The sequence below is a fragment of the Melitaea cinxia genome, chromosome 1, assembly GCF_905220565.1.
Source record: "Melitaea cinxia chromosome 1, ilMelCinx1.1, whole genome shotgun sequence".
Lineage (NCBI taxonomy): Eukaryota > Metazoa > Arthropoda > Insecta > Lepidoptera > Nymphalidae > Melitaea > Melitaea cinxia.
The window spans coordinates 14,511,830-14,532,837 of record NC_059394.1 but is presented as its reverse complement, the minus strand read 5'-3'; the positions used below and the strand labels follow the sequence as shown (position 1 = coordinate 14,532,837).

The 21,008-nt window shown below is 34.9% G+C and overlaps 1 protein-coding gene across 1 annotated transcript; it reads left to right on the top strand.

Annotated features, from left to right (window-relative positions):
- The first annotated feature begins 3,769 nt into the window (after window positions 1-3,769).
- On the top strand, window positions 3,770-20,805 carry LOC123670026 (tyrosine-protein kinase Shark). Its single transcript, XM_045603524.1, has 14 exons — window positions 3,770-3,910; window positions 3,987-4,063; window positions 4,325-4,533; window positions 8,677-8,875; window positions 9,328-9,468; window positions 9,873-9,978; window positions 10,150-10,379; window positions 11,033-11,173; window positions 11,259-11,568; window positions 16,321-16,496; window positions 18,535-18,696; window positions 19,324-19,406; window positions 19,910-20,135; window positions 20,522-20,805. The coding sequence occupies exons 1-14, from the start codon at window positions 3,835-3,837 to the stop codon at window positions 20,711-20,713; spliced, it is 2,328 nt and encodes a 775-aa protein (XP_045459480.1). The 5' UTR covers window positions 3,770-3,834; the 3' UTR covers window positions 20,714-20,805.
- The last annotated feature ends 203 nt before the right edge of the window (window positions 20,806-21,008 follow it).

The window sequence follows — 21,008 nt, the reverse complement described above, 5'->3', positions numbered from 1 at the left end:
TAGATATGTAATTCTCAAAATGTGTCCACTTATTGCTAGCAATTTTATGTCGAGATTGATAAAACTACCGATTGCGAAACTTAACTCTAATGGCTATTTAGAAATATTTTACGAAACTCCTATTTAATTCATCTTACGAATCTTGTTTTTCGCTAAATCTAAATATAATTTAGGTGGAATAATTTAACAGTTAATATTGCTAAGCATTAAAGCATTTCGTTCACGCTCTGTGATCTGCATTAGAAACTGTGATTCATGTTTCGTATTTAATAGATCTGACGAATTTTGTTCTAAAGTATTAACTACGTGAAGATACACGAAAATCTTCTTTTTCTTTTAATGATACGGCTTATTTTCCAGCGCAGGTAAATTTAATTACGGCCTTACGCAGCTACGGCCGAATGTTTTTGTAGGTATATATTTTTTCATTCACAGAATCGAGCGATTACCTCATCGGTATTGCTGTTCTGCGCAAAACTAAATCTGCTTCGATTACACGGCGATCTCCTTGTTTTTATCGTTTTGGAGGATTCGAACTTCGGTTTGAGGTCAAACAGTTTCCTGTTACTGTGTTACAGACATTCATAAATTTATTCATAGTAACTTTTTATACACTATATCTATAAATAAAACTGGCTATGTGTAGAACTGTAGAGTTTGTAGGTTGTAGCGACCAGAAATATGATGATACTTATAAATAAATGCAATTCATATGTATGTATGGAGAACAATACAATTTAAATTGTTTTTTATAAAAGTGTTATTATATTCTTATTTTAGCGAATATTGGGGTATTTTGATATCATATGATATGATAACTTTAAAACTCAAAACATCAAGAAATCTCTCGTAGGTACATGTCAATTAATTAAAATATATACTTATTATTTTTATTTACCCTATATACCTAGGTATATGTGGCGCTTAGTTAGGTGGCGAGTGTCATCGACCGCTGGTTGGTAGAAAGCGGTGAGTCAGAGACCGACGTGGCTCCGGGCTACCTTGACGACACCGCGGACCGCCGGTTGCACCTCACCACCTCGCCGTCAACTACTAGTCTTTCTCAATCTTATATAGGCACGGGATTACCCGCGAGAAATATATCTAAGTATTATTACTCATAAATTTTAATTAGACAATGTAACTAACTGCTATTAAAGTAAATTTTTATAAACATTTTTAACTGAACTGTTTCATATAGGTATATAAAGTAAAATAGAAATATATGAAATACAAATTGAGTAAAATTAAATAACCTAAAAAACTTTAATAACTAACAAGCTATAGTAGGTTATTAAAAGTGCGAGGTGGCGAATGCTAACGCGACCCCATCTCGCCCCACCCAGGCGGACGACTGCTCACACGTGGTGGTTTTTAGTCAGTAGGAGTCTGACATAACCCTCTGGCGCCCCCGTGCTGGAGGGATCCATGATGGATTTTCCCCACGTAAAAAAAAAAAAGGTTATTAAAAGTGAGTAAAGCTATCATAAATAAAGTAGATATTAATCGTAAATCCTTTAAGTGACTAAAGGTATAGGTAGGTCGTATGAAAGAGAAATTGTAATAAATACCTATTCCCTGTATGTCGTCTGCTTGTCTACGTAGTATAGCATCTATAAGTCTGTCCATGCCCATCTAAGGTCGTACAGGCTTTTCTGTGCAGACAGGTTAGAAGAACACAATCAAACGAAAGTAAATAAACATTGCATTCTCGAGGTAAACAAACCTCAAGACTGGTTTCATGCCTCGTTAGACTGACTAGACGTAGGTATTTATAGCTAATACTTTCTAAATGTCTGAAATCATGTTTAACTAAGTACCTATATTGCATATGACACTAAGTTTGATGATTAACAAAATCGTAATATGTTTAAAAAAAAGGTAATTTTTACACTTTTTTGTGTTCGTTGTTGCTGACTGTTTGCCTATTATTTCAATTATATTTAAAACATGAGAATTATTATTGTAAATGTTAGTATGTACATAGATTGGATGGAATAACAAAATCTGATGGAGTTGAATTATGACAAATTAGATTAAATATCTCAATTTTATTAAAATTTCTATCATAAAGGTTTTTAAAAATGACTATAGTCATCAAACAATTTTCAACGAGTTCTAATTTTTTTCTTTTTTTTTTTGGCACATTATAACTAAATATTTTTATGCAATATCGTAGTACGTTGGCTTTATTTTAAGCTCAATGTTTCGATACACATGTATCAATAACAAGTTTAACCTTATTAGGTACTTACTGAAAATTAAATACTGTTATTGCACACGAATATTACATAATAAAATAAAATACATACATAAAATTACAAAATTAACAATTACTAATAATAAGAGATGTGTAAATTATACTACCTGCTAACAGACAGATTAGATTATTTACGTACCCTATTCATGCTCTAAGTAGGTAGTAGGTATGAGATGGTTCTCAATAAGACTGTATTTTTTAAAATGTGCGTTTATAACTTTCATTGGGTGGACCCATTCCGACGATTCTTTTTTAATCGAAAGGTGGTGCTTGTTATGTGGTCCCATTTAAATTTGATCGAGATACCTATTATGAGCGCTTTTCGAGTTATCTCTAATATCCCGTATTTACTTGGCTTTTTCTCCGTCGTCCTTACATTCTATTACTTGTCGAAGTAATTGAAGTCGGTTTTTTCGTTTGTAAGCAAACACAATTTTAATTAATTTTTCGCTGCCTTTTTTCGCACAGAAAAAGTATCTACAATTATCATATACTAATATGATTATCTTAATAATAACGCCGTAGAAGATACTTTATTCATTTTGACTTGATATGTACCTATTGTGAAAAATGTTGTTGTTTGCGTAAAACACTTATGGTACTTAAAATACAAAAAATGTTTACCCATTATATTTCGTTTAATTCTTTATCTGGTTTCATTTACCAGATATAATAGCGACGTTGCGGTGTGCGGTAACGCGTAGTACTTATGGCATTGCAGAACTGAGTACGCTGGATGGTGATTCATTTCTCGGAATTGACCTTGCTATGAGTCATTCGCTGGAAGGCAGAGTCGGGGATACCGCGCCTGTCTGCCGGCTGCTTTCTAGACGCTCTCCGTTCACTGTGAACGCTTTTATGTCTAAAGTGTTTTGTGTAAAATCTAATTCCAATCAAGTTTTTTAAAATGTGTTTAATAAAAAAGCGTAGGAAATTAAATAGTTTATATTTCGCTTAATCAAATATTTGTAAATATTTTTGTGTTTCCAAAGTTGGATATCATGATAACAACCATGACGTCATTCATATTGTTGAAGGTAAGATTATTTTGTACTTCATATTTAATCTTAATCTAAATAAGATATTTAACAATCATAGCCACTTAATTTTGATGACTAATTAACAAAAAAAAATAATCAGTTTCTTATTTGACCTAACTGGATACTTGACGTTTGACGTTTACATTTCTACTATTATTGAATGTTGTACACAAGCAATCTATCTCTTTTTGACTTTGCGTAAATACGGCGTCTGTAAAAGAGACAACGGAATTTTACTAGAATTTAAAACATTCAGGCTATTTAGTGCTATGAGCTGTAGGTTAGAAAGAAATAAAAGACAAAAACTTGTTGATCTCTGCGTAAGGTAATTTGTTGATAATCTATTTTCATGATTGTTGTTGTAAAACCTTAAAACTTGCTAAGAATGAAATAAATGTTTAAGCAACGTAAACTAAAATACAAGTGGCGATGTGTTTTTTGTTACAAACGTACGAGAATTTCGATCATCTGTTGCGTTGAGTGACACTTGTTGAACAAGTTTCAACTTTTCAGACAAACTCTTTTTTGTTGAGAATGAATAGAGAGGATAACGTAAACTGGTTTCATGGGAAAATATCTCGGGAGACCGCAGAAAAGCTTTTAAAAGAAGGTAAGTACTTTCGTAAAATTGAAAACAAAGCTGACATTGTTGACGAACGTACTGACCATCTCGTTTCACGTTTCAGAGGGCGAAGATGGTGTTTTCTTAGTGCGTGAGAGTAACTCTTCACCTGGAGATTTCGTACTTTCCGTACTACATCAGGTAAAATTAGTTGTATTTGTTAAAATAGTTTATTTCAAATTACTTTTAATTGTAATAATAAAACTAGTGATAATGTTTGCTACAAAAATAAGTCGGCTTTCAGTGTTTCCTTTTAACCTAAAATGTTGAATTCAGTCTCTGGGCAACCTTATAGTAGAGCTTACGATTTGTGAAAGAAAGTGACTCGTGAAAGATGTATTTTAAGAACAAAAAATATAGTGAAATAATTGGTTACATATTTGATTACTTAATGCTTTTTAGGGTGAAGTAGTCCACTACCAAATCAGGAGACATGGGGAAGATGCATTTTTTTCCATTGAAGAGCACACCACAGTGCATGGTCTGGATACACTCATACAGCACTACCGTGGAGACTCCAATGGGCTTGTCACGAGGCTCTCCGTTGTGTGCAAAGGGCAGCCGCCTCCACATGAATCTAGAACTCAGGGAACAACTAATCTATTGCATAGGTAAGTTCTTATATATACCTTTTTTTGGGTGACTTATTCTACTTATTTTGAAGTCATTATTTCATACTTAGTGTTTGTTTAATGTTTTTAACATTTAGGCCATCAGATCGATGGCTCCTAAGTATACTGAGTCAACTAACAACTTTTGACTATTTCATTTTTTTAAGATATTAATAACATTTGCTTCATTTTCTATCTACCTGTGTAACAAAAAAATAAAGTTATTAGAAGTAGAGTTGACTCAGTATACTTAGGAGCCATCGAGATACCAGTTTAATGGCTACTTATTAAAAACCATATAATTTAGCGGCGTTTTCAATAAACAGACAGATTCAGTCACGTTATTGTATGTTTGTATGTAATAAGACCAAAAGATAGTTGTAAATATTCTATAAAAGTATTTCAAATCATTTGCCTTATGTAGAAAAGTTTCCTTTTAGGTAAATACTGAATAATATTGGTGTCCAGGACAATTGTTTCATAATGCAATTGGTAATGCTAACTAATTGATTAAATCATATATATCATGACGGAACAGTTCTATTCAATATTTAGTTGTAGCCACGCTAAAACATGGTAGATTTCGAACAATCAAATTAGTACTGTTTGCAATTTCGATTGTCATTTATATGTAAACATAATTGTGTTTGCTCGCAAACGAAAAAAAACCGACTTCAAAAAAATCGAAGAGTTATACAACGTAGATCGACGAAAAAATAGTCAAGTAACTACGCGTTATTAAAGATTACTCTAAAAGCAGTTATCAGATCTCGATAAAATTTATATGTGACCACATGATAAACATCAGCTTTCGATTAAATTAAAAATTATCAAAATCGGTACACCCAGTAAAAACTTATTGCGGGTTTTCGAGAGTTTCCCTCGATTTCTCAAGGATCCCATCATCAGATCCTGGTTTTCTTATCATGGTACCAAACTAGGGATATCCCCATTCCAACAATAAAGAATTATCAAAATCGGTACATCCAGTAGAAAGTTATGCGGTATAATACAATGTAGGTCGACGAAAAAAGCGTCAAGTAAAAACGCATTATTAGATATAACTCGAAAAGTAGTTGTTAAATCTCAAATAAATTTAAATGGGACCAATTGACACACACCACCTTTCGATTAAAAAAAAAAATTGTCGAAATCGGTCCACCCGGTCAAAAGTTCTGATGTAACATACATTAAAAAAAAATACAGTCAAATTGAGAACCTCCATTTTTGGAAGTCGGTTAAAAAAATAACTATATAGCCTATAATACTACTAAAAGTTATTCAAGATATTAAACCTAAAATGATTAAAAATACCAATCATATTTAATAAAAAATACTTTAACATATTTTTTTATCACATAGTTCAACTAGCTGATAAATTTATATTTTGGAATGGACTTGAATTTAATTTTTTTAACCAGTCATCATTATTAAAATTTTTTAACATTGTTTGAAAAATGAATACTTTGTTATTAATAACATTACAGAAACAACCAATGACTAACAAAATTGTATTTATCAGCATATTATGTTTATGTGATCCATTAGCTAATTGACATTCTTCTATAGCTTATAATATTTGTGTTGTAACTGACACAGCATTCCATGCAAGCAAACATTGAAATTGTTTATTGTGATTGTCAATAACAATAACAGTTGAAGGAGGAAGTCCTATTAAGAAGTGAGCTACACAAATTGCCCTTAATTTTTCTTGTTGTTTTATTGCAACAGCGACTAGAAAAGAATAAAAGGGATTAATCTTTTATTAGATAGGCTCATATACTATACAGTTTTAGGATTATTTTAATAATATATTTTGTCATAATTTTACAGTTAAAAAATATATATGTTAATTAATTAATTTTTGAAGTGAAACTTTATAATACTTGTGATTTGAAACTCGATGGATAATGCGTTACGATAAAGAAACAAACACATACATGCATAGTATAGAATTGGATAGAATACATCACTACTTAAATCACGTAAGCGACTTGTTTTGCATAGCGTATCGACTCTTATCACAAGACAGTGATCATCATTGATAGAACAAATTGCTATGACCTTCTTACGACTTTTCAGAAGTTTCACTACTGCTGCTCTTTTATACTATTATAACATTTTAAATAATTAATAGATTTATTTTAGGAGACCATACATTCCAATAAAACGTCTAATTAGCAATAAATAAATTTAAAAGTATACTAATTTAGAATATTATATACAAATGTTTATAGGATTTGCTATACATTTTAGTCGATCATAAATGTGTTTATTAAAAAAAACCAATAAACTAGAATCTTTATCATGAAAACTTTAGGACCAACTTTGCAAGCTATATTTATTACATGTTTTGTCTATAAAGTATTTGTAAAGTTATAGAATTTGATCGTATTGCTTGATCATAATCAAGATTTTGTTTTAATGTTGTCAAAAACTATATGAGACTATAAGGAAAATGAAAGGCATAAGGTTGATAGCCTTGTGTTTTACGATATTGCATTAGTTGATGTACTGTAAACAGTGACAAGTTTTATTGATGATTTCCTGCTCTGCAGCCAATATACCCATACAATAAATATTAAGAAACACTGACCATCTGAATGATAAGGTCATTTGTTGTACCGAGTTCAAGTACTGTTTTAAAGTCAGGGAGAATTAAAAATAAAGTAAATGTATATAATATGTTAAAGAATAACAATAAATTTAAATAATCATTATAAAATTGCTGAATAAAAGCTATTGTAATAGTTATCTTTTGGTTGTTTATGTTTTTTCGTTGTTTTAGTAAAACATTTAGCATTGTGACTTGATACTTTTGTTTTGATATTAGGATCAATGTGGAAATAAATTATTTGTACTGTGTTTAAAATTATTACTTGTATGTAGTCCAAAAAACATCTCACTTGACAAGAAGGTAGATTAAAAAAAGTAAATATAAAAAAATATATATTAATCCCTCATTTAATTATGTTATAAACGTGACAAACTGCTTATCCGCTTATCATGGAACTCTGTATACATATTCTTGGAGGTATTAGAAGTAACATAGGATACCTTTTATTTAAAAAAAAATCAATGCAAGCTAGCGTAAAAGCTAGTATTTTTTATAATTAATAGGTCACTACTACGACTAATGTTATTAAAGATCAGACAAAAGTTATTATCGAATTGTAAGTCCACTTTAAATACATATTCGAATTGTTCTTAAAATTTTCTAAAGGTAATTCTATCATGTGTTACTTAATATTTAAATGGTAATCTAAAAAATAAATATATAATAACATCACTGAGAAGTGTTAATGTAATTAATGAATCATTAACACAAATAATGACTCATCACAAAGCACAGATGTATCTTGAATTATCTCTATGATAATATTGTCATATGAACATTCTCAAGACATGACTAATATTATTTAGGTATTAAAAATATACTTTGAGAATTAATTATTTCATATACTTTGTATTCTGAGAATTTTTACTGGGAAAAAAATTATCTCAAGATTAAAATTTAAACAAACTATACAAAAAAAAACAACATAAATGGTAATATGTGAAGGTATTTAAGTGATGAAACAAGAATAAACCATCCTTAACACAATTTTTTTTTATCTCGTTATAACATAGTTCTTACATTAATGAGACACACAGAAACGATATTGTACAAAAAATATTGTTAAAAACTGTTGCAGTTTATATACATTTAAATTATTTAGGTGGTACCGTAATGTCATATTTTTACTGAATAAATAATGAATATAACAAAAATTTATAGTTGTTATATTTAGTAACTGTGAAAACCAAAAACCTATCTTCGATAATATAGGTATATACACAGTGGCAAAGTTATCCTGCAAATAAGTTACGAATAGACTTTAACAGCAAGAGCTAGAATAGACAATTAGGACCTGTTTCTCCACAATTAATACTACAACTTCAGATTCATATTTACAAATAGAAATACGTTATAAATATAGTGCAATTCAATGATAAAAAGGAATAATATTTCAAAAGCTTTTGTCTGTCGGATACCGCCATCTGTCAAATAGCTTTACTGGTGAAACAGAACCTGATTGTATTTAAAAATTAGATCTTAAAGTTGATGTTGACTGATTGTAAATACTTTTTATTTATTACCAGGGCAACGGAAGCTGGTGACTACAACATTGTGTCGAAGCTGCTAGCATGTGGTTACCGCAGTAGAGACGCAAAGAATCAAGATGGACAGACCGCAGTACATATCGCCGCTAAGGCGGGTCGCGATAATATTCTAGCGAAGCTGATAGAGAGCGGCGCCACTGTCAATGTACGGGACTCATTTGGTTACACTCCATTACATGTGAGTATATTTGAGTTTTTCATTATAGTCATTGATATTTTTTTATACGACTAAGGTGGCAAACAAGCTTACGGCCCATCTAATGGTTACCATAGATCATAAACACCTGCAGCGCGCTGCAAACTCTCGTCCTCACAGGAGGTCTGGCTACCTTATTGACCATAGGAACCCAACACTAATTCAAGGCAGCAATATTTGGCTGTGATCTTTTATAAGGTTGAGGAACTGCTCCAAATTTTGAGGAAGATACTTGTATAACTTTTATTAATCTGCTGTATGTTCTTAAACTTTCGTATTGAGGCCTATTTAGTTTTTTAAATTACAAAACATTGAAAAGTATTTTTATAATATTGTGCTCTTTGTAAAATGAAAACAATTTGTGTTTTTGGAGTATTATTAAGGCATCAATAAAGTAGCAAGTAGTTTTAAATAGGAATCTCATTGTTAAACAGTACACATGTCAAAACAACTTGGCAAGTACAACGGAACTACTGATAACTAAAGGAAACGCTAACTATCAAATGAGACACGCGCCTACTGGGAAGGTTCCGCTACACGACGCTGCACAAAGAGGACATATTGAATGCATAAAGGTACATTTATATTTTTTATCTATTATATTTAATTAATTAGCTGCGCTTGGCAGTTTTACCAGTATAGCAGCTTCCGATCCCGTGGAAATATCAGCACAATGAGTAGCCCTAGTTTTATACTGGATTTCCAGTTATATAAGTACTAAATTTTATCCATACAAACTTTTCCATATATAAAGTTAGTAGGATAATATCATTAAGTGCAAACATTTTTTTTTTTTTTTTGAGTAATAATGCTGACTTACTAGTGAATATTTGTACGCAGTAAAAACCATGACATGAAAGTAATGAAATCAAAATATGAATAATAAAACTGCTACTAATCTCGCGGCTAGAATAAAATATTTGAATTTTCGAATTTGTAAGTGTAAATAAGCTAATTGGGTTTTTAATGTTTTTTTAAGGTGTTGTTGAGATTGAAAGCTCCGGCTCATCCACGAACATTAACCAACGACACTCCTGCTCAACTAGCTAAGCATTATGGTCATACAGAATGTTACCAATTACTAAGTAAGTATAAATATGGAGTTACTGGACTAGAACTTATAATTAAAAAAAAAAAAAACTACCAAACCAATTGTCAAAACATCAAAATTAATAAATTTAAGTACTAACTATATATTATACATGTTATTATATGCATATTAAATGAGTTACTAATTAATATCAAAATCATTCCAGAAAATTATAAGCCAGAGGAATCAAATACCACAAAAATACAGTGGTATCATGGAACATTAAATCGTGAAGAAGCAGTTAAAACATTGGAAGAATACTGCAAACAACATAACCTGAAAGACAAAGTTACAGACGGTGTATTTCTAGTGCGATACAGTGAAAGACACACAGGGGCGTATGTACTGACGATGCTTAGTGAAAACACACCATATAATTTCATAATAAGAAACGAGGTATCTAACTTTAGTTAGCATAATATATTAAAAAGTGTGTATCAGCTCAGACACACGACTTGAGTTTACTCTTTAAGAATGATTGATGATATTTAAAAAATTAAAATGTTTATTAAATCCAATTAATTTTAATAAACCTTTAAAATCAACATAAATTAGTGGCTATCCATATTGGTACAGTATTTAAGTACTAAGTTTAACTGAGGTAGGGCACAGCAGGAATTACCTGCTCAAAATATGGAGCAGCCCGACTGGGGTAGTACCTCGACCTTACAGAAGATCACAGCAAAATAATACTGTTTTCAAGCAGTATTGTGTTCCTGTTGATGAGTAAGGTGACCAGAGCTCCTGGGGTTGTTAGGGATTGGGTCGGCAACGCGCTTGCGATGCTTCTGGTGTTGCAGGTGTCTATAAGCTACGGTAATCGCTTACCATCAGGCGAACTGGACGCTTGTTTGCCGACCTAGTGACATTTAAAAAAAAAAAAAAAAAAAATATTACTATAGGCTAAGATACATATATATCTTACATAAACAGCTAAAAATGCGGTAAAACGTCACTCAACGTTACTGTTTGACATGATTTATTATATTATAGATTTTATTTATATTTTCCATACCATGGGTCTTACATCTTTTTTTTTTTATTTGCAGAATGAATGGCTATTTATAGATGACGGTCCATATTTAGAGTCACTAGAAAGACTCATAGAACACTATAGCAGTGTGCCAGATGGATTACCCACTAGACTGACTACACCCGTACCTCCCAAGCCTAAGCCACCCTTGCCAGAGGTAAGATTTTAGCAATGTCATTTTATATGAAAGAAAACACATAATATTTGCAAATTTTTAAGTTATTATGTTTTAATTTTTTTAGTTCTCAACAATGCCACGAACAAAGAAATCACCGTCAAAGCGACATAACTTGAATCAGTCATTGTCGCTTGTAAAGCACAATGTGTTGAATGATGAACAAACATCCATCAATAATAACGCATTTGAACTCCTTACAAGAAATTTATCTTTCTCTTCCGACTTCAACAACGACAGTATAAACAATAATGACGACGGACAACTAGACAATGACACATATAAAGTACCAGTTAATAACAGTGCTGTTGTGTCCCTTGCTGAAAATTACAATGAAATATCAATTAACTCTGATGGCCAGCTATCCACGCTGCAAGGTAATTGTGTTAATTTAACCTGTTCTTAAACGAATTTTTTTTTTTTTTTTTTGAAAATAGTACATACCAATTGCAAAAAAAATCCACTATGAAAAAAAAAATTGCTATGCATAATCTGTGAACAGAATAAGGATATTTTTCTGGGAAAAAATAAGTAAAAAGGCTCCTATCAATATACATAACATATGACTTCATGAATTAAGCTAATTTAGGAATCTAAACATGTATTTCCTAACAATAAAATTGCATATACAGGGTGGCCGATCACTTGACGTCATAAAAAAAAATTTAGGTCCGGTATGTTGTGGGGTATCCGAATCACCCCCATGTATGTTACGCGATTTTTTATAGTTTAGGAGTTATGAATTTTTTTCGATTTTATGAGAAATTTCGACTTGACCACCTTAAAAAATTTCTAAAAAAAAAGCAAAAAATTTTTTAGGGTTTTATTTTTTGCAACTGAATTCGCATAAGTTATACTTTTATGAATAAAATAATCAGCTTCGTCGCTTTGATGAAAGTTATGAAAATGTTGGTCTAAAGTCAAAAATCTACGTTCCGTGAATTAGGACTTAAATTTTCAACTTTAAATTAAAAATCTAAACAGGTGATCTTATGATTTCTTAGTTAGTCTTAAAAATGCGCCAGACTCTCAGCTTTCATAATAATAAAAAAAAGCCGTACTTAATATGGAAAATTTGGCTAAAATCGGTCTTCAAAGACAGCAAGGTGGAGAATTCTTAAAATTAGCCTATTGATTAAAAAAAATTTTTTATCATTCCTAAGGCTAATTAATGATTAGAAAATGCTGGAAACCTATTTTGTTGGTTGGATAAAAAAAGTTTTAGGCTTTTAAGTAAGAACGAGATCATAATGTTAAAATCATTTAATATTTTTAAAATTTATAATAAATGTTCAACGTGGCCACCTTCAGCAGCAATGAAATAACGAATGGTGACACAAGTAGCAGTAAACACAATGTGAGCACAACTGAGATCAGTAACTAACGAACTAGCTTTGATCGGTTGCGATCGGCCTCTTTGCCACCGAGAGTGAGGGAGATAGCAATATAGTTTCTTATTCTTTTAGCCCATTGTTATTGCAGGTAAAATTTGCCGTTTTTTACGACGGTATAGAATGTGTATTGTTTCTGGAACTGGCCACGTTGAACATTTATTATAAATTTTAAAAATATTAAATGATTTTAACATTATGATCTCGTTCTTACTTAAAAGCCTAAAACTTTTCTTATCCAACCAACAAAATAGGTTTCCAGCATTTTCTAATCATTAATTAGCCTTAGGAATGATAAAAAAATTTTTTTAATCAATAGGCTAATTTTAAGAATTCTCCACCTTGCTGTCTTTGAAGACCGATTTTAGCCAAATTTTCCATATTAAGTACGGCTTTTTTATTATTATTATGAAAGCTGAGAGTCTGGCGCATTTTTAAGACTAACTAAGAAATCATAAGGTCACCTGTTTAGATTTTTAATTTAAAGTTGAAAATTTAAGTCCTAATTCACGGAACGTAGATTTTTGACTTTAGACCAACATTTTCATAACTTTCATTAAAGCGACGAAGCTGATTATTTTATTCATAAAAGTATAACTTATGCGAATTCAGTTGCAAAAAATAAAACCCTAAAAAATTTTTTGCTTTTTTTTTTAGAAATTTTTTAAGGTGGTCAAGTCGAAATTTCTCATAAAATCGAAAAAAATTCATAACTCCTAAATTATAAAAAATCGCGTAACATACATGGGGGTGAATCGGATACCCCACAACATACCGGACCTAAATTTTTTTTTATGACGTCAAGTGATCGGCCACCCTGTATAATAGTATATTTAAAGTGTTATATAATATACTAGCCGACCTGGCGAACTTCGGACCGCCTTATTTTTTTTTTTTTTTCTTGACTATAATAATTATAAATATATAGAAATAAAATAAAGCCTATCTTTAAATTTGGATCAAACTACAAATGGTGACCAAATTTGATTAAAATCGGATAAGTAGTTTAGGAGGCCATCGCGGACAAATAATGTGACGCGTGATTTATATATATTAAGATATAGATAGATGTGACTCTGTAGGACGTGAATTATCACGTTGTACTGTATCAAGTCCTCGATACATCGAGTCAAAAGAGTCGCATCAGGCAGATCCGAGAGGACAATAGAATGGTGCGGTTCTTCTGGTTGAAGGCCCCTGAAGTTCCCTGCGCGTGGAAAGCTTCACGGACGCGCGAATCTCTGCAAGACAGAACTGGACCCTATACTTAGTTTTCACGCAGAAAGAGAAGAAGTTGCTGGTGGACCAAGGATACGGAAAGGGGAGGGGTCCGTGTCTTGACTATCCACGAGGCCCAGGGCCAGACGAGTGAGTGTCATCGTCATCCAGACGAGGAATGGGAGGCTGCGAATACACGACAGCGTTTCGCACGCGGTAGTCGCGGTGACTAGACACACCAAGGCTTGTCTCTACTACATCGACGACAGGGATGACGCGATCTGTCGTTTCGTCAGGAGGGCGGACGGGACGGCGAAGACTACAGGAAAAAACATTCTCGAGCATAATCTCAAGATGGCGGTTCATAGAGACACCGCCGTCGTTGAAAGTGTTCTCGCGATGTTAAAGTAAAATGCGAATAGATTGCTTTGCTTGGGGGCAGTAGGTGGCGATATGATACTCGTATAATATTAAAATAGGATTTTTTAGAAAACGTTTAGGCGTGTAAATAATGTAAGATTATGTTAGACTAGCGGACCCGGCAGACGTTGTCCTGCCCGGAAAACAGCTACCAAATTTGATAGCTTACATACCGATAGCAGCGCCACCTAACGGGTCCAATTGAGATAAAAACTAGCATATCTTCCAAGTTAGACAAAATTACAAATACACAAACAACAAAGTTACATGCATTTAAAATTTTCATTGTTAACGCCCACCCCCGTAATACTTATTGGGCATGAGTTATCCTAAAATCCGCTCATCGATCATTTCTACATTACAGGAGTTTCGTACCGAATTTGGATTCGATAGTTTAAAAACGGGAATTTTCCTATTGTTAACGCCCTCTCAACAATATAATAGGTTATGTGAAATTGCTAGTTAACACCATTTTTACTGTATGTAAATTAAATTAAAATGCGGTCTAATAAGATCAATTTAATCATTAATAACTTACGTAAAATGCGCCCTAATATATTATTTAACATGAACTTTATTGAATGGCAATAAAATTTCAATTGACTCTACATTTTATTTAGAAAACGTTTATATGGGAAAAAGAAAAGGGCTGCTTTTAGGGTTTTCCCGGCAATTATTCGAATTTTTCTCACCTTTTAAACCTTCCCTAGACCTCCACGAACATTTCAAGACCAAGATAAGATAAATCCTTTCAGCCGTTCTCGAGTTTTAGCGAGACTAACGAACAGCAATTGATTTTTATATATAAGAAGATTATGTTAGATATAAATATATTATTATTGGGAAAACGTGTTGTTCGTTTAGATAATGTAAGATATAATTATATAAAATAACTTTAACAAAAAAAAAATTAAAAAGACAATAAAATAATAATAATAATAAAAAATTATTAATAAATTTATACATCTAAAATAAATAATAGATTAGTTACAAAAAAAAAAATGTATCATACGTTAGAATAAGAACCGGTTGGTGGACTCACATCTCTGTTAGAGACACTAAGTTAGTCTAACTTAAACAATGATGTTCCTACTCATACGTCTCGGGTAGGAGGGCTCTCGGTGAGAACCCCACGTTGGACGGGATCCTACGGGTGCGCCGGATGGGGCAAGAAGCACCAATGGGGAGGTGGGGGAGCAGCCGCATGGCACACGCGTAACGGCTGCCTTGCGCCCGGTCCTTGAGCGGTGGATGCGCCGTAAGCGCAAACCCCTCACCTTCCGTCTGACGCAAGTTCTCACCGGGCAGGGCTGCTTTGGTGAATACTTGTGTCGGGCGGCCCAAAGAGAGCCGACGACTGGATGTCACGATTGTGGCGCGACGGTGGACTCGGCCCAGCACACCCTCGAGGTGTGCCCGAGATGGGCGGCGCTACGTCGCGATCTGACGACAGTCCTCGGAGGGGACTTGTTACTGCCAAGCGTTATCACCGCGATGCTCGGCGACGACGAGTCCTGGACGGCGATGGTCTCCTTCTGCGAGACAGTAATGTTCCAGAAGGAGAACGACGAGCGGATGAGAGAGGAGGCCACCGACGAGGCCTCCGTCCGCAGGCGACGAACAGAGGTGCGTAGGAGGCGCTACTTAATGCACCTCCAGTAACGCCCCTGTGCTCGTGTCGGGCTGGTCCTGCTAGACATGGCGTCGTCGGGATTGTTCAGAGGTGAGCCGGACAGTCCCCATGGAGGAGAAGTCTGGCCTTTTCGCCGAGGCCAGCCTGTCGCTGGAAGGATCCTGTTGCCTGCAGATCCGGGACCCTCCAATTAAAGCGGCTGAAGGCTCCCGCAGGGGTTTTGGTCGGTAGTGTACCCCCAAGTGCTGAAGCCAACATACGGTCTCGGAATGCCTACCCGGGCATCCTGGATATCACCCGTAAATGGGTTACCCTGCGATATCAAAAAAAAAAAGAAAAGTTGTTGAATAACGCCTACCTTGATTTAAAAAAAAAAATAGCATGTTTAAAAAATAGAAAAAGATATGGGTTTCAAAAGCCCGTGGATGTATTTTAATTAAATAAAAAAAAATATCATCGTCTTGCAGAATTCATCCCCTTCAGCGAATTAACGCTGGGCGCGGTGCTCGGCGAGGGCGAGTTCGGGTCAGTACTACGGGCGGTCTATGCGGCGCCCGGCCAGCAGCCCATCGCCGTCGCCGTCAAGACACTGCATGTACAGCACACTGACACCAATAAACAGGAGTTCCTGGCTGAGGCCAAGGTCATTGTTTTTACTATATTATTTTATTTTAATTTTTTTGTAAAATAACATTTATTTGTTTCTATGCGTATAGTTATATATATATATATATATATATATATATATATATATATATATATATTTGTTTAAACAACATTTTAAAGTAGATTCACCACTAAGGCAATCTGTCCGGGTGCCCAGTGTTGAGTCCGTTTCGGGTGATATCACCGTCAGATTTACCGAAAAAGACGTTGCCACGGTTATATCATCTATGAAGAGAGGTAAGTCACCCGGCCATGACGGTCTCAGCATTGAGCATTTGCAACACGCAGGTGTGCACCTGCCTCGAATTTTGGCTATGTTTTTTAACCTTTGTATAAGTCACTGCTATTTACCTAAAGACCTTATGTATACTGTGGTAGTACCAATTGTTAAAAATAAGACTGGGGATGCATCTGATATTAATAACTATCGGCCAATATCTCTGGCGACAATCATGGCCAAAATACTGGACAGTTTGCTTGACAAACAATTACTTAAAAACATTAATCTTAATGATAATCAGTTCGGCTTTAGACCTGGTCTATCCACAGAGAGTGCAATTTTATGTCTTAAGCAGACTGTCCAGTACTACACTGGCAGATGTACCCCCGTGATTGCCTGTTTTTTAGACCTGTCTAGGGCGTTCGACTTGGTTGATTACGGGGTTTTGTGGCAGAAACTTCATCGTGAAACCACATTACCACGTGAAATAATCAATATCTTTGGTTATTGGTACAGTAACCAACTCAACAGTGTAAAGTGGGGGGAATCATTTTCAAATGTTTACCGGTTGGAATGCGGAGTGAGGCAGGGGGGCCTGAGCTCGCCTCGTCTTTTCAACCTATACATGAATCATCTGATCGATGAGCTCAGTAACAGTAGCATAGGGTGTCATGTGGACGGAGTGAGCATCAATAACATTAGTTATGCAGATGATATGGTGTTGCTGAGCCCATCGGTCAGTGCATTAAGACGATTACTGTCTATATGTGAAGTATATGCTGAGGCTCATGGACTCAAGTACAATGCCAAGAAAAGCGAAATCATGGTTTTTAAGGCGGGTGCAAAAGGTTATAAAACCATACCTGAGGTATCGCTCTGCGGATCACCGCTACTTAGGGTGACCAGCTTTAAGTACTTGGGTCATTGGGTAACCGAAAACTTAGGCGATAATAAGGATATAGACAGGGAGCGAAGGTCACTGTCAGTTCGCTGCAACATGCTGGCTCGCAGATTTGCACGTTGTACAGAAGATGTCAAAATAACTCTTTTTAAAGCCTTCTGCCAATCGTTTTATACGTGCAGTCTGTGGACCAGCTATAGCTTGCGTGCTTACAGTGACCTCCGCGTACAATACAATAATGCGTTCAGGATGCTGCTGGGGCTGCCGTGGCGCTGTAGTGCCTCACTGATGTTCGCGGAAAGGCGCGTCGATGACTTCAAAGCTATCATGCGCAAGAGGTGCGCGTCATTACTTAAGCGTTTCCGCGGCAGCCACAATAGTATTCTGAGAGTATTTGTAGATAGATGGGAGAGTCCAATGCTGCGACATTGGATAAAACTCCATGTGATTTGAAAAAAAAAAATGTATAAATATAAAAACTATTTTATATTTATTCTCTGTTGTTGTACTAACACTAGGTTATAAGAAACATTGTTACTAACACTATATGGGCTAGTCCCGAAATAAATGTCATTATTATTATTATTATATATATATATATTGTGTATTGTACTCGAAAATTGATATCGTTCTCGGTGACACTAATCGTCACTTCTTTTTGTACACTTCCCTACCGCTTTCACTACGCTGTCCTATATGCCCAAAGGTTGCCTGGAAGAAATCACTCCTCTAGCGATAAGACCGCCTTTGTACACTGTTTTTTATTAGTAATATGTTGTGTTGATTGTTGTTGTGAACAATAAAAAATATTATTATTATTATAACTATAAATAGACGTAAAACGCGGTATAAAGCCATCGGTAGTGTAACACGCTTGCTCCCGGACGCGCGCAGGTGATGATGTCGCTGCGGCACCCGTGCATCGTGCGGCTGCTGGGCGTGTCGCCGGGCCCGCCGCTGGCCATGCTGCAGGAGCTGCTGCCGCTGGGCTCGCTGCTGGCCGCGCTGCTGCGCGAGCGCGCCGCCGCGCACGAGCTGCGCCTGTGGGCCTGCCAGGTCTTTGTTTTGGCTCTCTTCCTCCCAATGTTCATGTTGTATCGAATTTTGACTTTGACTTTAAATGGAATTTTAATTTCAATGGCTTTCAATGGTGCTGTGTGGCTACGGCACTAAAGAATTTAGCCACCCCCTCTCTTCCCGTGGATGTCGTAAGAGGCGACTAAGGGATAACAAGATTCCACAACCACCTTGGAACTTAAGAAGCCGACCGATGGCGGGATAAACATCCAACTGCTGGCTTTGAAATACACAGGCCGAAGACTGTGGTCACCAACCCGCCTGCCCAGCGTGGTGACTATGGGCAAAACACATGAGTTCACGTTATTTTTGGCGTAAACTTGTGGAGGCCGATGTCCAGCAGTGAACTGTATAGGCTGTAATGATTGATTGATGATGATTTTAATTTTATTGTTTCTTTTGTTTTTTCTTTAAATTTTATTGTTGTCTTTTGTGTAGAAAATTTACGAATGTTGTGTACACTTCGCTAATGACATTTATACCAGTGATTGTTTATTTATTTTTTTAAATATTTACAGCATACACTTTATTGTGATTGTGATTTTGTGTTTGCTGTATCAATTAAAATTACGAAATAATTGAATTTAAAAAAAAAATACGTGACAGGTGGCAGCCGGCATGCGCTACCTGGAGCGACGGCGCTTCGTGCACCGAGATCTCGCCGCTAGGAACATACTACTCGCTAGCAGGTACCACACCCTAAGGACCTGCCGTACATTCCAACAGACATTTATATATATATACATAACATGGTGGAACCAAATCACTGAACTGCTCAAATCTGAAGCAGCCCGTCTGGCGAAGTACCTTAACCTTATAGAAGATAACGGTTAAATAATAGGTACTACTCTCAACTAGTGTTGTATTCCTGTGGTGAGTAAGGTGGCCAGGGCTCCAGAGGAGGATCGGGGATAGGGTCGGCAACGCGTTTGCCATTCTTCTGGTGCTTCAGACATCTATAAGCTAAAGGAAGCTTAGCGGCTTAAAGTCAAATTGCCATGAAACGATTCACAATTCAGCTTGTAACATCCCACTGCTGCTATGCCCATAGGCCACTTTCTCCATGTAGGAGAAAGATTCGAGCTTAATCTTAATTAAAGAGTCTACTAGTCACTTCCTAATCCTTCTCGATTGGGAAGTAACTAGTAGATTTAAAGTAATACTCATACAAAAAATCAATTTATTTTTCAAGGCACCAAGTGAAAATAAGTGACTTTGGCTTATCACGCGCCCTGTCAGCTGACAGTTCTTACTATAAGGCGAGTCACGGCGGCAAGTGGCCCATCAAATGGTACGCTCCAGAGTCCTACAACTACGGCACCTTCAGCCACAAGTCAGATGTCTGGAGTTACGGTGTCACCTTGTGGGAAATGTTCTCTTATGGCCAGCAACCATATGGTGACATGAGAGGAATCGAGGTTAGTATTCCGATATTTATTTATCTTAATATTTCAGACTGATATTGAAGATTTGATGTGCATTATTCAACTGGTAGGTTATTAGACATATTACATTAATTATTGATTGATATTATCATTACTACCTTTCCTAGTAGTCATAACAAAATATTTTATTCTTTAATTATTGAAGAACCTATACAAAATGTTTCTTTAACTTAACAAGAAACTAATAACGGAAGAAATTAAAAAAAATAGTAAGTTATTGTTTATTTTTGAACCAAAAGCCTTATTTCATTTAAAGCTATAGTTTCCATCTCTATTTAATGTCAATATATTTAAGATAGCAACATTCAGACAGATTATACATATAAATGTTAAATATTACAATATATATATTTTTACAGGCTATACAAATAGTAGAAAGCGGTCAACGCTTAGAGCAACCTGAAGACTGCCCGGACGAGATCTACCAAGTTATGCTTGACTGTTGGGCATACAGCCCGGACCTCAGACCAACTTTCAGCAAACTTGTTGACGTATTTGCTCAGAATCCAGACTACGTCAACATTTGTCAGATAGCTATAGACAATGAATGATTTATTGAACAAAAATATATAAATTAGGATATTTTTCTAGATATCATGACATTTGAAACTGATACATTTAATATATGAATTATTTAATCTTTTGCCACTAGCAAAACTAGCAAAATAATTAGACAAAGAAAAAATAGTAAAGACAAAAAGTGGTGTTCAAAGCATGACAATTCCAATTTATAGTGCATTCAACGAGCCGAGATACCAAACGTAAACAAACAAAATGCGAGGTCATTCAACTATGCAGTGTTTTGTAACCTTTTTTTACTTACACAAATTTTTAAAATGCAAAATA

Excerpts from the sequence above, each read along its gene's own strand:
- LOC123670026 (XM_045603524.1), top strand. The coding sequence starts at position 3,835 with ATGAATAGAGAGGATAACGTAAACTGGTTTCATGGGAAAATATCTCGG. Across the intron at positions 8,876-9,327 it reads TTGGTTACACTCCATTACAT|TACACATGTCAAAACAACTT; the intron begins GTGAGTATATTT and ends ATTGTTAAACAG. Across the intron at positions 20,136-20,521 it reads GTGACATGAGAGGAATCGAG|GCTATACAAATAGTAGAAAG; the intron begins GTTAGTATTCCG and ends ATATTTTTACAG.